At 46.5% G+C, this 19,074-nt stretch overlaps 1 protein-coding gene across 2 annotated transcripts; it reads left to right on the top strand.

The window, feature by feature from the left end:
- The first annotated feature begins 1,930 nt into the window (after positions 1 to 1,930).
- On the top strand, positions 1,931 to 18,274 carry Slc35e3 (solute carrier family 35 member E3). Of its 2 annotated transcripts, none has more exons than XM_050165488.1 (5): positions 1,931 to 2,516; positions 3,320 to 3,430; positions 7,392 to 7,550; positions 9,822 to 9,904; positions 15,326 to 18,274. In XM_050165488.1, exons 1-5 carry the CDS (start codon positions 2,115 to 2,117, stop codon positions 15,510 to 15,512), a joined length of 942 nt encoding a protein of 313 aa, XP_050021445.1. In that variant the 5' UTR covers positions 1,931 to 2,114; the 3' UTR covers positions 15,513 to 18,274. The 2 variants fall into 2 exon arrangements, with proteins under 2 accessions (XP_050021445.1, XP_050021444.1); XM_050165487.1 differs by lacking the exon at positions 15,326 to 18,274 and adding an exon at positions 10,193 to 10,472 and having other exon boundaries at positions 9,822 to 9,929.
- The last annotated feature ends 800 nt before the right edge of the window (positions 18,275 to 19,074 follow it).

Here is a 19,074-nt window from a genome sequence, read left to right as displayed (position 1 = left end):
CTTGTAATCATAAATTCCTGGCATATTAAAATTTAAAGAGAATAAAGAATAGGCTTATTTTATGCCAGGCAAGTAATTTCTCATTTACCAACAAATTTAACATTTTTCTGAATAATAAAGTTAAGATGAATCTAGCAAGAGTATTTTAAAATGGAGCTGGAGAGATGGCTCAGCAGTTAAGAGCACTGGCTGCTCTTCCAAAGGACCAGGATTCATTTCCCAGCATACATAGAGTGGCTCACAACCCTCTGTAATTCCAGTTCCAGATCTCATGCCCTCTGTTGGCCTCTGTGGGCACCAGGCCCACACGTGATGAATAGAGATACATTTAATCCAAAAATCCACATGAAAATAAAAATTAGCCTAGCACCACATGAGCCGAGAAACAGTCATTTGTAACTTCATCTTCAAATGGTCTGACCCCTCTGGCAAGAGCACCTGCACTTAGTGTGCACATACCCGCACAACAAGATTAAAAATAAATATTTTTTTAATCTAGAAAGAGGTTATAGTGGTCTGGAGAGATGGCTCAGTGGTTAAGAGCATTGCCTGCTCTTCCAAAGGTCCTGAGTTCAATTCCCGGCGACCACATGATGGCTCACAACCATCTGTAATGAGATCTGGTGCCCTCTTCTGGCCTGCAGACATACACACAGGCAGAATATTGTATATATAACAAATAAATAAATATTTTTTTAAAAAAAGAAAAGTTATATAGTAGTATTGTTTAGCAAATACTAGTTTTCTTAGGTGTGATCCATGGAGTTGTGGCAATGTAGAGAAATACCCTCAGTCATCATCAGGAGATGCACACTGAAATATTTAGGGTTGGAAGTCATAAAATCTGTACTTTGCTGAAATAGTTTAGCTTTAAAATGAAAATCTACACAGTAAAAGCAACATGGTAAAATAGGAACAATCTAAAGGGCGAAGGAATGTTTATCATACTAATCTTTCAACTTCCCCTTACACTTAATTTTTTTCCAAGAGAAAAGGTTTACATGGTGCTGAAGAAACTGTAGCAGAAGAACCGAGTATGCATGCAGGTCATTACAGAACTGAGTCCAGGCAAAAGGGATCGGAACGCATGATGTGAAATCTACAGAGAACCAGTAACAGCTGAGAAAAAGAAAAGACAGTGAATATAAATTTTAGTTTCGAAATAATACACACAAAACTTAAAAGTCCTCTCCAGCACCAGACCTTTGAAGTTGGTCTTCATACTTGCTGCTGGAAAAAGCCTGGCCTCAAACTCACAGATCCGCCTGCCTCTGCCTCCGGATCCTGGGATTAAAGGCTTGCACCACCACCGCCTGCTTTATAATAGGCCTCTTAGCAGTGCAAAATAATTGTCTTGGACCAAGATTTGCTTTTTAGGTTTACAAAGAATTTGTGGGTGAAAGATGTAGTATATGTCTGTGGTTTAAAAGTTTTCGAGGTGTGGGACTGTGGTGGCTCACAGGCGGATCTCTTGAGTTCGAGGCCAGCCTGGTCTACAAGAGCTAGTTCCAGAACAGGCCCCGAAGCTATAGAGAAACCCTATCTCGAAAAAATAAAAAGTTTTCGAGGCAAATAAGCCAAAATATTTTCAAAAGTACATTCTAATTATATGACAACTATACTGCCTTTCTACTCTTCCGTGTATTTAGACCTTTAAAGTTACTTTAAAGTGTGCTTTCGTGTGTAATGCTTTTCCCTCTGCAGAGGATTAAAATCGTTCAGCACCCATGGTGTGTGAACTTTGCGGGGGTTTGCGCCGCCGGGCCTACCAGCTCGGGAGACGCTGTCTGGAAGTCGGGTGACCCGCCACAGATGTTACTCATCTGCTTCCCTCCCTGCACCCCGAGAAGCAAGAGCGGGCAGCGCTCAGCGCCCAATGCGCCTGCGCGGCGGAAGTGCGAGCGGGGTCACGTGGCCGCTCGGGGCGGGGCCGGCAGGAGCTGCGGCTGCCCGCGACCTCCTGGCGCACGCCTGTCTCCGGCCAGACCGTGAGGCGGGCGGCTGCGGCACGCGGCGGTGGAGAGCCCGGGCAGCTGGGAGCGGCCGGGCGCCCCGCGGGGAGGCTGGACAGTCCGGGCTTGGCCGAGGGTGCTGCTCCACCGCCGGCCGGCACCATGGCATCGCTGGCCGACCGGGTCCGAGGCAACGGGCGCATCGCCGCCGGGCTCCTGTTCAACTTGCTGGTGTCCATCTGCATCGTGTTCCTCAACAAATGGATCTATGTACACCACGGCTTCCCCAATATGAGCCTGACCCTGGTGCACTTCGTGGTCACCTGGCTGGGCTTATACATCTGCCAGAAACTGGACATCTTTGCTCCCAAAAGTCTGCCTCTCTCCAAGCTCCTCCTCCTGGCCCTCAGCTTCTGTGGCTTTGTGGTCTTCACCAACCTTTCTCTGCAAAACAACACTATAGGCACCTATCAGCTGGCCAAGGCCATGACCACGCCGGTGATCATAGCCATCCAGACCTTCTGGTACCAAAAGAGCTTCTCCGTCAGAATACAGCTCACGATGGTGAGTAGCTGCGCGAGCGCCCTGGCCACCTACCTCGTCTTGCTTCCCGGGAAAATTGAAGGCTTATAAGCCTGGCGCTCCGGACTCATTCCCATCCTCTTGACTCCACAAGAGTCTATAAGATAGTGACTGCCTGGCCCATTTTAGAGAAGAGTGGAGTGGAAAAAGCCATTTGGCACTCCTCTGGCTCTTAGTAAAAGGGTGTGTTCCTGTGGGTTAGAACTTACTATATGATGGAAATCTTTAAATGGTGAGGGGAGAAAGCTGCCTTAGATGGTACAGTTCAGTGTCAGGATATCTGCGAAAGCTTAACTTGGAAAGGAAAAGGAAAAAGTTCTTCTACCCACGGGGAGACAAGCCACGTATGATAACCACCAAATAGTGTAGCATAAAATATCTCAGGATATGCCTTCAGCGGCATACTGCTGGTATGCCTGTACCTTTAAATAAAAGTCATTAAAATGATGTTAGCGGTTAGTAGTTCTTAGTATTTCAGGTCTTAATGCTTTCCTTCTTACATGTGTATGCTCATGTGTAAGTACTAGTTTGGTGGTCCATTTATGTACCTGGAAATGCATATAGTATTTCCCTAGAAAGCACAGTGCATGGATTCGTGATTTTCTCCCAGATGTAGAGTTGTATGTGAATGTCTGCAGAGAAATTACTCTAATTTACATGGGATTGGCAGTTTTCCCAACAAAGAAAACATGCAGTTCAGTGTTCCCAGTGATGTGTTTGATTAGTTTTGTAAGACACTGTTCTTGAATTTAATCTCAACAGCATTTGCCTCTTTTTCTTTGCAGATCCCTATAACTGTAGGTGTAATCCTAAACTCTTATTACGACGTGAAGTTCCACGCCCTTGGCATGGTGTTTGCTGCCCTTGGGGTGTTAGTCACGTCCCTTTATCAAGTGGTTGGTAATGTTTTTTCTTTATGTGCCTTGTTAGCAGATTTCTTAAATTTTGAAGCTGTGTCCCCAGGTTAGAAAATACAGTGCAGAGACAATAAACTGTTGGGAAGAAAGCATAATTGATCAATTGTCTTAATTCCTGGTGAAGAGAAGACAGAAACTAGGGTGTGTGCTACCTAATTGTAAGTGTGCAATACCCATGCTTAACCATCAGAGTTTGGGACAATTTTTTTGTTACTGTCGTTTTGCTTTTTCCAAGGAAGTGTTTACAAAAGCAATAAGGCTCTGCTTCATAAGTTTGTTGCTTATATTTGTCATTGCTCTTAAGAAATGCATACATTTCCAAACATTTGGACATGAAAAAAACCAGGTGTAAATATTTTAAACTCAAAAGAAGTGTTGGTATTACAACTCTGATTGGCTTTTAATCATTTGTCTGGTCAATAGAGTGGTTTCTAGGTTTTTAACTTCTTGTACAAACACAGTGCCTTCTCTGTAGCCAGGATGTGGTTAAATTTTTTTCATGGATTCACTTCATTACCATAAATTCCCAACAAACTGGGTTTTGTGTCCCATTTAGTGGGGAGAAATAGCAGGAGGTAGGGAACAGTGAAACAGTGTTCTCTATACTGAAAACCTCCTTCTGGAAATTCAGGGTGTGCCTGCATGGGGAATCAAAGCCAAAATGTAACCAGTGTTACCTCTGTCACAAGTATCGACAGGTGATAAAGGAAGGCATTCTAGTTAGCAATGTTTGTTCAGTACTACAGCCTAGCACCCAACTCTTTGATGGTAGTGATTGTCCCAGAAACATTGTTACAGAAAATACTATCCCTGGGGGTGGGGTGCTGAGGACTGAACCCGTGCCTCCTTGCACTCTAATCAGTCACTGTACACTGAGCTAAAAGTCACCCAGCGGCTAACAATTTCAACAACTACTACTGCTAATTAGACTTCTAGGATGGTTGTCCTGGGGCTCGAACCCAAGACCTCTTAAACACTACACTCAGCCTCATCCCCAGCTCTCTTCACTTTTCATTTTTTACACTTATTTTGTTTGTATGCATGAGTACACATGTGTGCATGTACATGCCAGTCGCTATGTGCATATTGAGATCAGAGGGCAACTTGCAGAGGCCAGAGTCTAACATGGGAGTCCCTAGGATTGAACTTTGGTAGTCAGGTTTAGCAGCAGGGACCTTTACCCACTGAGTCATCTCCTTTTTCTTCTTTTTACTTTTTGTTGGAGCTGATTTTTTGTTCTTGTTTTTTTGTTTTCTCATTGTTTTAAGACAGTACTCTATTGCTCTGGCTAACCTGGAACTCACTGTGATCCGCCTGCCTTCCAAGTGCTGGGATTAATGGCATGTGCCACAATGCCTGGCCTCCCGTCTTACTTTTTAAGAAAGAACTAAGAATGTGTTTCCATACCCAGTCTACTTGTTAAATATTAGAGTTTCTTTTACTCCTTATACATAATTCCAGTTCACAACACTCACTGTTTTTTGCTGTTGTTGTTTTGTGGCCATTTTGTTCCTTCAAATGGCCATTTTTGCTTCAGACTTGCTGTAGATTAGGATCAAAAGGTCGGTAGCCCCGAGGCTCGCAAGGAGATAGATCAAGGAGTAGCTGGAGACACAGGCAAAGCTTCTGTCACAGTAAAGAGCAGGTACCATGTCCGAGTAGGTAGACCCCAGCAGCATAGGGAACTCCCTTTAAACAATCCAGCTGCCTCTTGTTTCCTGTTTGGTTTCTAAGCTGTTGGTTCTGCTGCTGGAAGGAGCGTCTTCAGCCCTTAGCTGGAGAAATAAATGGTAGGCTTATTGGTTGACAGACATTTCCTTTATGCTCACCCCGAGGACAGAATGAAGAAAAGCAACAGTAACCCTGCCCTTCAAGATACATACAGAGTGGACAGTCCATAACCACGCCCAGGAAGGTCCTGCCGAGGCAGAAGGGGCAGTTATGCATGTGGAATGGCAAGGCTAGACTAGAAGGGCTGAAGACGCTCCTTCCAGCAGCAGAACCAACAGCTTAGAAACCAAACAGGAAACAAGAGGCAGCTGGATTGTTTAAAGGGAGTTCCCTATGCTGCTGGGGTCTACCTACTCGGAATGTGGAATGGGAGGCACAGACGTTTGCTCAGCAGTGAAGTGTTGAGATCTGTTCTTTAATATGTGTGGAGGCGCAGAGTGTTTGGGGGAAACGATGTGTTTAGTGAGGCCAGACTGTGGGTGTGCTGTGGGGGATGATGTTGAATGGGTGGCATTGTCTTGCTGTCACTCAGAGGAAATGACTTTATTCCGCAGACTCCAGCAAAGATTGGAGAGGTGTTGCCGGGCCTTATAGTTAAGAAAAATGGCTCCAGTGGCAATGGAGGGTGCAGGGAAAAAGGACAGTGTGAAGAACCTGAGCTAGGGCAGCTCTCTGGGAGGAAGAACTATTAGGACCCTACTGGCCAGAAACTAGGACTTCTAAGGAGCTGGTTCTCTGGGGGAGAGGAGACCATTAGGGGTGGAGGCAGCACTAGGGAAGCTTATTTATAGACAGGAGGAGCTTGGTCCTAAACATAGCCCTGCAGAGCCCAGCAGTGGTGGTGCACACCTTTAATCCCAGCAGAGGCAGAGGCAGGCAGATCTGAGTTCAAGGCCAGCCTAGTCTACAGAGCAAGTTTGAGGACAGCCAAGGCTACACAGAGAAGCCTTGTCTCAAGGGGGTGGGGAACCAATAATGAAAAACGTGGCCCTGCAGACTCAGGAAAGTGACCAGGAAGCTGTGGTGACCGAGAAGTTACAGATACTCAGGGTGTGGAGATGGGGGTGAGGTCGGTGGTAGGGTACTTGCCCAATGTGCACCAGGCCCTGAGTTCTGTCCCCAGGACCTGGAAGCATTTTTAAAGATGCACAAGGGAGAGCTGTGGGAGACCAGATAGGAAAAGTGTCTGTTGGGTGGTGCTCTGGATGCGGTGTGGGAGGAATGGTGGCCAGAGGCTCGGTTGAGGCAGCCAGGGTGGCTACCAGAGCGGGAAGATGAGCCTGCAGCGTCTGCTGCCTTCACCTTTCGCTCACTGCAGCATTCCTGTAAGCGGGCTGGGGAGAAACAGTCCCTGTCCTTTCTGTTTTCACAAGACCCCTAGTGAAAGCTGGCAGGAGCGTGGTTCAGATTTCCTGTTTCTCCAGTGCGGTCTTGCTGAATTCCTGTAGAGTTGCCAGATACCTAGACATAGGAACAGGTCTGCAGGGGTCCAAAAGCCAGGCTGTTCCTGCCAGATCTGCCTGGAACTGTCAACTCTCCAGAGTCTCTCTAGTCATATTTGTGAAGTATTTTTGAGGACATGGTATGTGAGGTTTTCAGGTTTTTACTGAATGAGATGTTATTTTAGGGTTTCTGTTTACTCCATTGTGTCCAGGTAGATTGGTGGCATGTGGGAAATCCGCCCCACAGAAGAGTTCTCTGGAAAGGAAAATGTCTTGTCTTCTGCCACTGTTTTGGGTTTTAAAGTGCCTCTGAAGGTCACGTTCCTTTAAAGCCAGACCTGGAGTCACTTAGAATAAGAGAGACTGTAGCTCATTGGTCAGTGGTTATCTAGTCCCACCACAGTCGCTTTTCCCCGTTTTTCCTATTACATTTATGAAGAAAGCAAACTGGATACTTCTCACCTAACTGCCATTCCCTCCTTGATTCTCTGGTGCTCTGATGCATGGGGCTCCGGGGTGCATACATTCCCCCTACTTAGTAGGATCGGGAGTAGAGGGAGTACTGCTTTCCTGTCTAAGGTATCGAGGGGTCAGTAGATCATCGCATACTGGGTTCACAGAACTCCTATCTCTGAGGTGCTGTCTCCCCACTTTTTAAAACCTTGCAGAATAATGCAGTGTGTCCTCTTCCCTAGCCTGACGCTGCGCAGCTTTGACTGAACGACGCTTTTCTACGACCCTGACTTGTCTTCTCTCCTGATTTTCAGTGGGTGGGTGCCAAGCAGCATGAACTGCAGGTGAATTCCATGCAGCTGCTGTACTACCAGGCTCCCATGTCTTCCGCCATGCTGCTGGTGGCTGTGCCTTTCTTTGAGCCCGTGTTTGGAGAGGGAGGAATATTTGGTCCCTGGTCAGTTTCTGCTTTGGTAAGTCCTGATTGTTTTGGTGCGTAAGAAATTGCAGAAGTCATTCCTTTCCTAAGGCAGTGTTTGGATTCCAGAGCACAGCCTCAGTTCTCATGGTTGCTCTCAAAGGGAGCCAGGTGAGGTTATTTTTCAGATGAAGAAACGGAGGCACAGGAATGTGAAAGGACTTCCCTCGACTAGGACAGCTGACCAATGCCCGGCTACCTCTCTGTTCATGCCAAACTAATTTGTCCACACATAATTTAGGCTTTGAATTTTAATTTTATATTTTTACAGCATGATTGTAGAAACCGTGGCTGTTTTGAATAAAGACTACATACTCATTGGATAGATTTTAAATATGCATAAAAATAAATATTAAGAAAGTAGAGCCCCCTGGAAACATAAGGTATCGCATTAGCAATTTTTTTGGTTCTGATCTTTTGCCTTGAGAGTCATGTAGAACCTATTTTCTGGTTGCCCAGCGACTATGTAGATCTCAAGACCCATTACCTGGGCTGGAAACTCTGTCCAATGCTTCCCTCCTAGGTAACAGAGAAGCAGCCTAGCAGAGGGGGCGAGGAACACAAAGCCGTGTGATCCTGGCCACTCGCTCTACCCTCCTGTGTTGTCCGTCTGCCTCCTGATCATTTGTGGGAAACTAAGCTTTGGTTCTCCCAATTTGTGTGGGGGTGGGGGTGGGGGTGCACATAGAGGCCGGAAGCTGACATTGGGCATCTTCCTCAGTTATGCTCCACTTTGTTTTTGTAGCAGGGTCTCTTGAGCCCCAGAGATCCTCCTGTCTCCACCTCCCCAGTGTTGGGATTACAGCACAGCCACTGCATGAGTTCAGCATACCTAGACTCAGGCCTCCTCCTTGTAGAGGTACTTTATTTATCAAGTGAGCCATCGCCTCATGTCGTGATGCTTCAAGTAATTTCTAAATCCTTTTTGTACATACTGTGTTCCTCACAAGGCCTTGCCAAGAAATGTTTTTGATTTAAGTAAGAATAAAAATGAATGATTCATCAGAATTTAATCTACAGGTATCCATGTCCTGGTGTAACAGATGTGGTAGTAGCTGGAATTGTAAATATTCCATAGGTCGTTTTGCTTACCTTTATTTTTTGCATTGTTTTTAATGAAAACTTATTGAAGCTGAGTTCAGTGATGTATGCCTGTATCTCAACTGCTCAGAAACTGAAGCCAAAGGAATCCTTGTGTCTTTTTTTTTTTTTTTTGGTTTCTCTGTGTAACAGCTCAGGCTGTCCTGGAACTAGTTCTGTAGACCAGGCTGACCTCAAACTCACAGAGATCTGCCTGCCTCTACCTCCCAAGTGCTAGGCTAGGATTAAAGACGTGTGCCACCACTGCCTGGCGGAATTCTTATGTCTTATGTAGGTACCTTGGGCAATATAGGGAGACTTCTGTCTGGGGGGAAAAAAAAGAGAGAAAAGAAAATATTTCTTCCTTAAGTGAATAAGAAAAAAAAAAATGAACCTAGAAATTCACATTCAAGACTATTTTTTTTTGTTTGTTTTGGTTTGTTAGCTTCTTTGCTTGCTTTTTAAAGATTTATTTTACTTAGTTTGAGTCTGTCTTTGGAGGACAGTGATTCACCTCCCCTGGAGCTGGAGTTACAAGGTGGTTGTAAGCTAACAGTGTTGGGAACCAGACTTGGGTCCTTTGGAAGAAAAGGAAGCACTCTTAAGTGCTGAGCTATCTCCTAGTCACCCCCCTCCACTTTTGTTTGTTTGCTTTTTTGTTGTTGTTGGTTTATTTTGCTTTTTGTTGTTGTTGTTGTTTTAGATAACATCTCATATAGCCAGGCTGGCCTCAAATTCACTGTGTAGGCAAAGCTGCCTTGATCTTCCTGCTTCTCCTTCCCAAATGCTGGGATTACAAGGATCACAGATGTGCTCCAGACACCAGGTCATCACTGCAGAGGTGGTTCCCACTGCTTGTTGGAAAGTTTTTTTTTTTTTTTTTGGTGCAGTGCTCATCTGTCTAGTGTGTTTTGAGACATGCCCAAACTCGCGGTGATCCTCCTGACTCTACCATAAAACATATAGCTGGGATTACCAGCATGTGACATCTTGTTTAAATGGATGGCGTTTGCCGGGTGGTAGTTGCACATGCCTTTTATCTAGTTCCAGGACAGGCTCCAAAAGCAATACAAAGAAACCCTCTCTCAAAAAACAATACCAAAAAAATAGATGAAGCTTGCATTTTTGCATATTCTAATGAGACATATTTGTTCCTGGTTTAATGATTCTCTTGATTCATTTGTAGCTTATGGTACTACTGTCCGGAGTAATCGCTTTCATGGTGAACCTATCGATCTATTGGATCATCGGGAACACGTCGCCAGTCACGTATCCTTTCCGTGTACTCTCAAGTGTGTGTTCTCTTTCCGTGTACTCTCAAGTGTGTGTGCCCTTTCCATGTACGCTCAAGTGTGCGTGCCCTTTCCGTGTACTCTCAAGTGTGTGTACCCTTTCCGTGTACTCTCAAGTGTGTGTACCCTTTCCGTGTACTCTCAAGTGTGTGTACCCTTTCCGTGTACTCTCAAGTGTGTGTACTCTGTTTCCCCTGTGCTACAGTGTGACATGGCCTTTGTTAAGTAGGCTGGTTAACCTTTTTTATTGTTATATTTCCATTAGTGCGGGTGTTCTTCTGCATATATGCCTGATGCACTGGAGCCCAGAGACGGCATTGGATTCCCTGGGACTGTGTTACAGATGGTGCTGAGAATTCAACCCAGGCTCTCTAGGGAGCTGTTAGAGGTCTTACCTGCCGGGACATTGCTATACCCCTTAGTTTTTTAAGAATGTCTTTCCACACTAGTGTTTATGAAATTTATTAACTGAGGATGAGTTTGCTTTTGAATTCTTTTAAGTAGTAGTGACCTTTCCTCCTATAAAAGCTGACTTAGCACCATGACTTGCAGTAATGGGTGATATTTATTAATGTGATATTTATTGGCTGAGTCATTGAGTGGCGGCTTAGGATTGAGTCAGTTCTCAGGTTCTGTGGTGATGAAGGAGAGGTGGTCAGCTTAGGTAACAGATGGTAATTCCGTGCCCTGGCATCTGATTGGAGTGGGTCTGTAATTATTAGAAACAGGTGTTCTTAATATTCCAAATTTCTTTTTTAAAAATGAAGTTATATGTTGAAGTTCAACTTCCACTGCCAGTTCTCACATCCTGCCGTCTCTGTGTTTCACTTTGCCCTACTGTAAGCAAATGTGAATAATGGATTTCCTCGTGTGAAAGAGGTAGTTTGGTGACATTTTATTAAGAGTATACTGACTTACGGCTGGGTGTGATGATGGATCATACCTGTAAGCCCAGGGCGTAGAAGGCTGAGGCAGAAGGATTGCCATGTGTTTGAAGCCACCTGGGCTATATATACTGAGATCTCATTTATAAAGCTGGGGAAGAGAAAAGTATGCTGATTTATATAAGAGAGTAAATACTGAGATGTCAGAAATACAAATAGCCTGTTTGCCAAATATTAATAAGTAACAACGATCATAATCTCTTTCAAAAACCCAGAGCTTAATGTGTATCTTGTGCTGGCTACTGTTGTGTGAACAGATCCTTTAGTTCTCCTCGGGAGCTCTGTCATTTTACAGACAAGGAAAAGAGCCATAGAGGTGAAATAACTTGACACACATAGACCACACAGTGAAGGGAGGGATTATGGCTCCATGGTGGAGTGTTTGCCAGACTGAGCAGAGCCCTGAGCCCGTCCCCCATTACAGAGTAAGAAACGAGTGCATGCTGAGACGTGCCCTGCCCGGTTTATCCCGCAAGCTCTGCCTCATGTCATCAAATCAAGGCCTGCGAGAATGTGCCTTCATTAGAAGCATTTATTCAGGGCTTCAGAGTTGGGTCTGTGGTTAGGAGCACTTACTTGATGCTCTTCCAGAGGACCCAAGTTCAGCCCCCAGCACCCACAGCTCATAACTGTCTGTAACTCCAGTTCCAGGGGATTCAGTGCCCTCTTCTTTTTTTTAGTATTTATTTATTATGTATACAATATTCTGTCTATATGTATGCCTGCAGGTCAAAAGAGGGCACCAGACCCCATTACAGATGGTTGTGAGCCACCATGTGGTTGCTGGGAATTGAACTCAGGACCTTTGGAAGAGCAGGCAGTGCCCTTAACCACTGAGCCATCTCTCCAGCCCCAGTGCCCTCTTCTGGTTTCCAAGGGTACCAGTCACTTACTTGGTACAGAGACTTACATGCAGGCAAAATAGTCATATACATTAAATTAACAAATAAGAACAAACAAAAGCATTAATTCAACTAGTATTTATTGACTAAACCCTACAGACCATTACCTAATTTAATGAATCTTTATACAGGCCATATACTGTAAGTGTGTATACTATATATTATGTATTAACACTCATGGTACTGTAGCGAACCAAAGCGATGAAAAATCTCTTCCTTTACAGACTTAAGTTCTAGCGAGGAAGCCAGACTGCCAACATGAAGAACAGGATGGCAGTGTTGAGTGCCACAGGGAAAAAATAAAGCAGGAAGTGGGCAGGTAATGCTTGGGACCCAGATTGGAGTTTTAGGTGGGCTGCTCAGGTGACCTCAGGAAGGCGGCTTGTGCTGTCTGTCACACTGGGAAGAGCGTTTAGACAGTGGCAGCCCCAGGTGAGGGGCCTGAGAAGGGCAGCTGTGCAGGGTGAACACAGAAAGCCGGGGAGTGGGCTGAGAAGCAGGGAGAGCTGGGTCAAGTGGAGCTTTCAGGGAAGAGCTGTGAGTGTATGAGGTGAGATGGCACTGGAGCCGGGAGCAGAGGTGGCAGTGCTCTCACATCCACTGTGGATCCCCACAGTGCTGAACAGGGCCTTGAGGCCAAGACTGCTTAGTTTGGGCACCTATGCTATCCTTGCAAGACGGATAGCGGCATGGCATGTCTCTGCCACTAGGTGCCAGAAGCACCCCAGGCCCCACTCCAGCTGTCAAAAATGTCTGCAGCCATTGCTCACGTGGTGGAAAAAAATTGGACCTGAAGAGGTGAGAAGAAGGGAGACCATCAGGAAGCCACCACAGTTTCTAATTCATAAATACCAGCTTGTGGGCTGCAGAGGTGGCCCAGCGGCTCAGATCACTTGCTCTTTAGCCACAGGATCCGAATCAGTTCTGGGCACCCATGACCGGCAGCTCACAATGGCTTCTAAGTTCAGCTCTAGGGGATCTGATACCCTCATCTGAGTGACACACACATGTATAAATGACTCTTTATAGCGACAGAGGAAATGGTGAGAAGTACCAGGCTTCTGGACACATTTCCAAGAACCAGCAGCAGGGTTCCTGAACACTTGAGTGTGGAGAATGCGAAGCAGGAAGTGAGGCTGGGTGCTGTGCGTGTGGCTGTCTGAGGCGGAGGACTGAGGTGCAGTAGAGTTCCAGGTGCCGGGTTCAGGGCAGGCCTCGGGGATAGTCCTGAATCAGCGTCAAGATGGGATAGAGCAGAGACTGAGACTGCCCGGCCAAGAGGTCAGAGAAAAGATGCAAAGACTGAATCCTGGACACTGCCTGTGCCTTCCGAGTTCACGGAGGGGACAGGAACCAGGCAGAGGAGCATTGGAGGGGAGGGGGCACTGTGTCAGGTGCTGCTGAGCCAGGTTTGAGGGAGATCGGTAATTGGTCCCAGACCTAGCGAGGCGAGGCTACTGGTGGTTTGACGAGCACTGGAGCAAGGCGAAGCCTGCCCGGAGCAGACAGAACAGGAGCTTGCGCTCTTTGTTTTCATTTCCTAAAAAGAGACACCAAAGAGCGTCGTTAAATTTGCCTTCCCTTTCCATAAATCTTTGACAGGCCGTGGGCTGCCTAGCAGGGCTGGGAGTATTTGAAGCTAACACACTAGAAGCAGTATATTTGAAGACAGCACAGAATTGAGAGAAGGTGTGACATTGTGATGCCATCCTGGCCATAGCCTCTAGATCTCCTGGGAGCTGCCCACGCTCCCCTGAGGGCTGCCACTGTTTCGCAGAACAGTCTCCCGTAGCCCGCCCAGGCTGGTCTTAGATTTACCACGTAGCTGAGGATGACCTCGATCTCCGGTGCTCCTGAGCCTCCTGAGAGCTGGGATTCCAAGCCTGCACGTGGAGGTCAGGCGGAGCCAGGCCTTGGCCAAGGCCCACCACTTCCTGTGAGCCAAGTGTGGTGGGAGCTCTTTGGTTCCACTGAGGTCCCCTCTGACTGAGGGACATAGGCTCAGTCAGCTCCTCTCCATCACTGCAAAGAGAGGGGGACAAGAGGGAGCAGCAAGGAAATTAGGGGCAGTAACATCCACAGTGCTGGGCGGTCCTGTCGGACATGGGCGAGCCGTCTTCACAACTCATGGTTGACTTGATGGTGCGTGCTTCACAGGTACTGATCCATATCAACCACATAAGGTAGGCATGGCTCATCCTACCATTTAATAGGCAAGGGAAACCGAGGCACAGAGTGGGAGCTGCCTCTGTGCTGTTTCTAGGAAAGACATAGGTTTGCAGCGTACATCCATAGAGCAATACAATATTAGTCTAGATAGGAAAATAATTATGTGTAAAATGTATCAGGAGAATGATTTCTGAGGGGTGTATGTGTAGGTGTGGGTTTTTTTTTTTTAAATATGAACAATGACTTGGGAAACAACTAGCCCAGTAATGAATTGCTGGCGGTATCTTAGATTATAAACTGAACTTTGGAGCTAAATAAGTCCGCCTTTGTTTAGACTCCCGGCGCCTGAGCTGTGTCCCTTGGCTATTGCAGTCAGTGGGTGAGATGACTCAGCAGGTGAACCTTCCATGGGCCTGGCCACCTGGGCTCGAGGGGCCACATCGTAGCTCCATAAGTTGTCCTCTGAGCTCCATACATGTGCCTTGGCATGTATACACACACACACTCACACATGAGTACATAAATAAAGTATTTTTTTTTTAGTCAGTAGAATCTCTGGGCCTCCAGAGTTGTAAAATGGGGGAGGTGAGAAGCAGTGGAGGCAGGTGAGGTGCTTCTGGAAGAACTCCCGACAGAGTGCCTGGCGCTGGTGGTGCTCCCTCTCTGCTCCTCTCTCCCTTGCCCTCCTAATCTTAGGCATACCTAAAGTTTTCATTGCATCAACTCCCTGTCACCTGGCCCATCTCAGCTCATTGCCAGTGATGGTTTATTAGGAATGCCATTCCATAGTATAGCCACGAACCGCTATGCAGATGTCTCTGTACCTCCCTCTGCACGGCCTTCCTCCCCGGTGTCACCTCTGTGTAGAGGTCATCAGGAACACTTGAGGCAGTCTCCTGTCACTTTGGAGTGTGTGTTTATGTAGTTTATGTCCAACCTGGAAGAATAAACAGTGTTGGGGCTAGAGAGACAGCTCAGCAGTTAGGGGCACACCCGCCACTCACACCAGGTGGCCAAAACTGCCTTTAGCTCCAGCTCCAGGGAATCCAACATCCTCTTCTGGCCTCCATGGGCATCAAGCTCACATGCACAGACATAACACACACACCCTCTCTCACACACACAGACACACGTAATTTTTAATGCAAAGTCATTTTCAAATCTATCTGTAAATTGCTAAAACCATGCCCGAAGAAAGTCTGATTGACCCAGCACGTCACCTAAGTGTCTGTTCTTTAGATGCCTCGCAATTGTTGAGTCCATAATACATGAGGCTCTTTCCAGCCACAGGTAGCCTTTGCCATGTGTATGCTGTTAACGCACACCTGTGTGACCCTAACACCTGGCTCATTGCTTCTTTGTCTCCTTATCTGAACACCTCAGCTATAACATGTTCGGACACTTCAAGTTCTGCATCACCCTGTGTGGAGGATACGTTTTATTTAAGGACCCGCTGTCGGTTAACCAGGGACTCGGCATCTTATGTACGCTGTTTGGCATCCTCGCCTATACCCACTTTAAACTCAGCGAACAGGAAGGAAGTAAGAGTAAACTGGTCCAACGGCCCTGAGCTTTGGCAGAGAAAAGAAGGCTGTACCAAACAGATGAGAAATGTGTAAGTCTCTGGAAAAGCAACTGTGCAACGTTCCCCCAGTGACTTACAGGCAGTATTTTCTTCAAAATGTGACGACTGTTAGTACTTTTCATCGATTTAATTTTCTAAAACCAAAATGGTTAGCGCTTCTCTTCAAAGACTTTCTGAAGCTGGAGCTGCCACTCAGCGGTGCAGCGTTTGCCTCGCATGCAGAAGACCCTGGGCTCAAACTCCGGCACCTACAAAGAATGACACGAACTGTGTGTAAGATGGTTCATTCTACCAACTGAAGTACAGGAAAGTTGGGTTCCCGTGACAAAGGGTGCACACTCCAGTGCTGCAGGCATGCCCTGGCTTGTCTGTGCTTACACAGGACTCCTGCCCGCTAACATGGTTTCCCACTGTGAGGTTTAGTATATGTTAGTCACTGTGTGCATGCAGCTCAGGAGGCTGAGCCCAAAGCCTTGCACTTGCCAGACAAACACCACCATGGAGTTACACCCAGAGACATGGAGTCAGAATTTAAATTAAAAAGTGGTTTATTTTCTTTATCATTTGGACAATGATAGTAGATTTGAGGCAGGATCTCAAATGTAGCCCTGACTGGTCTGGAATTCTTTTCTATATAGCCCAAACTGGCTTTGAACTCATAGAGGTCTGCTTGCCTCTGCCACCGTACCTGGCCTTTATCTGCTTTTATTATTTCATTGTAGAACTGAAATATTCATAGAAAGCAAACTGTCATAGACACGATCGTAAAACAAACCACGGCTCTGAAAGCCCTACTCTTTCAGTAGCAAGCCAATATAAGAAGTTCTTCCCTGTCAAACAGGGCAGGACTGCTTGAGGCAAGGCCCACTCAACAGCACAGACTCTGCCTGTGCTATTGAGGGTCTGCGGTCGGGAGTAACGGGTTGGTAGGATGGCAGTCTCATTGGTCTTCGCATGGCTTTGAGCTTTCAGTGAGCTCTAGCTACTGTTTATGGAGTTAAAAAGCAAAACTAAACCCCACGATTAAATGTCTCAAAGAAAGGCCTATAGGGCCAGAGGGAATAGTCCCGCGGTAGAGTACCTGCCTACAGTCCCCAGCAACAACCCCAAAAGCAGACTGTACATGTGGAAGTAGGTAGGTCTCTTTACCCTGGTAACTGCCTGTCCAGCTTGCTCGGACATTTCATCTTAGTGATTTCTGCTCTGCCTCCATTCCAGCCCCCGCCCCCCAACCCCCGCCCTCCACAGAAGGAAGCGGTGTGGAGGGAGCACTGTATAGCGTTGAAAACTGGATCGCACTGTGCAGAAAATGACAGCAAAGCTCTCAACCCCAGGCTGAAACTTGGTGGAGAATAGGGAAGATGTGAAAGAGAAGTCCAAACACTAGCTGGTTGTGTGAGGTTTCAGAGGGATGGAGAAGTACTTTTAATTGAGATGCTGGCGGAATGCGTGGTCTCCAGCAAATAGGGTGCTGTGTATTGTGTCTGCCTTGAGTATCGTGACCTTTCACCATGGCAAACTCCAGTGATGACCTCACAAGAGCAGGATCTCTCCTCTTGAAATAACGTTTCTGGACATACACTTTCTGTGAGAAAACAGCTAAGACAAAGAGCCATGTGTGTATCTTCATTGTGACAACAGATTTTATCTTAGAATTTTTTTTTCACAGAGAAAGGTAACTTTTAATATCTCTTAGGGTTTTTTGGTGGTGGTTTCTAGGGTTTTTTTTTTTGTTTTCCAAGACAGAGTTTCTCTGTGTAGCCCTGGCTGTACTGTAACTCTCTGTAGACCAGGCTGGCCTTGAACTCATAGAGATCCACCTCGCTCTGCCTCCTGGATGCTAGGACTAAAGGTGTGTGCCAACACTGCCCAGCATTTTTTAGTTTTTTAACCAAATAAAAAAACTTGGGTTCTATCCCGAGCACTGCCAAAACAAAAACAAAACTTTCAAGAAATCAGGAAACAGGCTGGAAGTTCCTTGGCCGTGTGGAGCACTTGGACTTCCGGGGCAGCCTGAATTAATGCTGGGATCCTATTAGCAGGAACTGAAAAGGAAAGGCAGTATGCCTGTTTCAGGGTCGTGTGTGTGGAGAATTCAGTGTGTCAGTCTGTTGTGTGTCGGTGTATGTGCTGCTATGTTTTTCTTCTGTTTACAGAGCTAAGAACTGCAGAACACACGCATCTTCGATATTATGCTTAAGCTTTTTCTATATGTGTTTAAATTAGTGTATAACTGTTTCCCGAAAGCTGGAGACATGATATTCCAGAACCGAGATCATCTGGCTTCTGAGCACTAACAACTGAGTTTATTTGTGTTGTGTACAAGCTCTTCACTGTCAATAAAACCTGGGGACAGAGGATGATCCGAAAAGGAAGGTGTCATGAGTGGGAGGTTCCATGGGGATGAGTAACAAGGCTGGAGAGAGATGAGTTGAGCTGTGTCCGCGTAAGTGAATAAACTGCTCTTACAACTGCAGGCTGACAAGCAGTTTTCACCCAAAGATGTTCGTCAAATTGAAAGAAAGTTTCCGAGGAAAACGCACCAATACTCTAGCAAGCACGGTGACCGACTAGACACAGGACTCTTGTTGCCAATGGAACTGGGTTTAGGTTGGGGTTTTTGTTGTTGTTTGTTTGTTGTTGTTGTTTTTTAGCCTGTCCTGGAACTCGCTCTTGTAGACCTCACACTCACAGAGATCCACCCGCCTCTGCCTCCTGAGTGCTGGATTAAAGGCATGCGCCACCACCACACAGCTCTGGGTTTAGTTTTTAACCACTTGTGTTGTGGACTAGATAGAGGTCGTGAGGATGAGGTCCGAGTGTGATGTGCTGCGCTGCTGTGTGTGCAGACTCTCAGCTCCACTGCAGCAGAAGTCCAGTCCTATAACAGCGTAAGCGAATGGAGACAGATTGTCAAAATATATACAGCTTTAATGGAGAAATAGACTTACAGAACCACCGTTCCCACGGGAGACCAGGAAAGCAGAAGACGTGCATGCCAAATTTAGCCCGAGGCGAACACGCCCCCTAAGGGGCGGGACTTATCCCTATACAGTCCCTGGGGGGGGGGGGGGGCGGGAGGCGCTATACAGATTCCTCAGTGGGTTAAAATACTGGCCGCCCAAGCAAGAGGACTCAAATTTGAGTCCCTAGCCACCCACATTAAAAGAGAAAAACCATGTGGGGTGGTACACACCTTTAATTCCAGCACTCCGGAAGCAGAGGCCAGTTTGGTCTGCAAAGTGAGTTCCAGGGCTACACACTGAGATCCTGTCTGAAAACAAAACAGGCTTGGGGGACTGGAGAGATGGCTCCGTGGGTAAGAGCGCTGACTGCTCTTCCCAAGGAGCTGGTTTGATTCCTGGCATCCGCATGACAATTCATAACCGTCTAGAATTCTAATTCCAGAGCAGTGCTCTTCCCTGGCTCTGTAGGCACCAGCCGTGCAAGTGGTACACAGACACACATAATTTTTGGTAACCGTGACTGTTTTAGAACTCACTATGTAGATCAGTCTGGCCTTAAACTGAGAAGTCTGCCTGCCTCT

The sequence above is a fragment of the Alexandromys fortis genome, unplaced genomic scaffold (genome assembly GCF_014885135.2).
Source record: "Alexandromys fortis isolate MF-2015 unplaced genomic scaffold, M_Fortis_MF-2015_v1.1 scaffold_154, whole genome shotgun sequence".
Lineage (NCBI taxonomy): Eukaryota > Metazoa > Chordata > Mammalia > Rodentia > Cricetidae > Alexandromys > Alexandromys fortis.
Note: the sequence above shows the minus strand (reverse complement) of the source record. Positions and strands in the feature narration are given on the sequence as shown.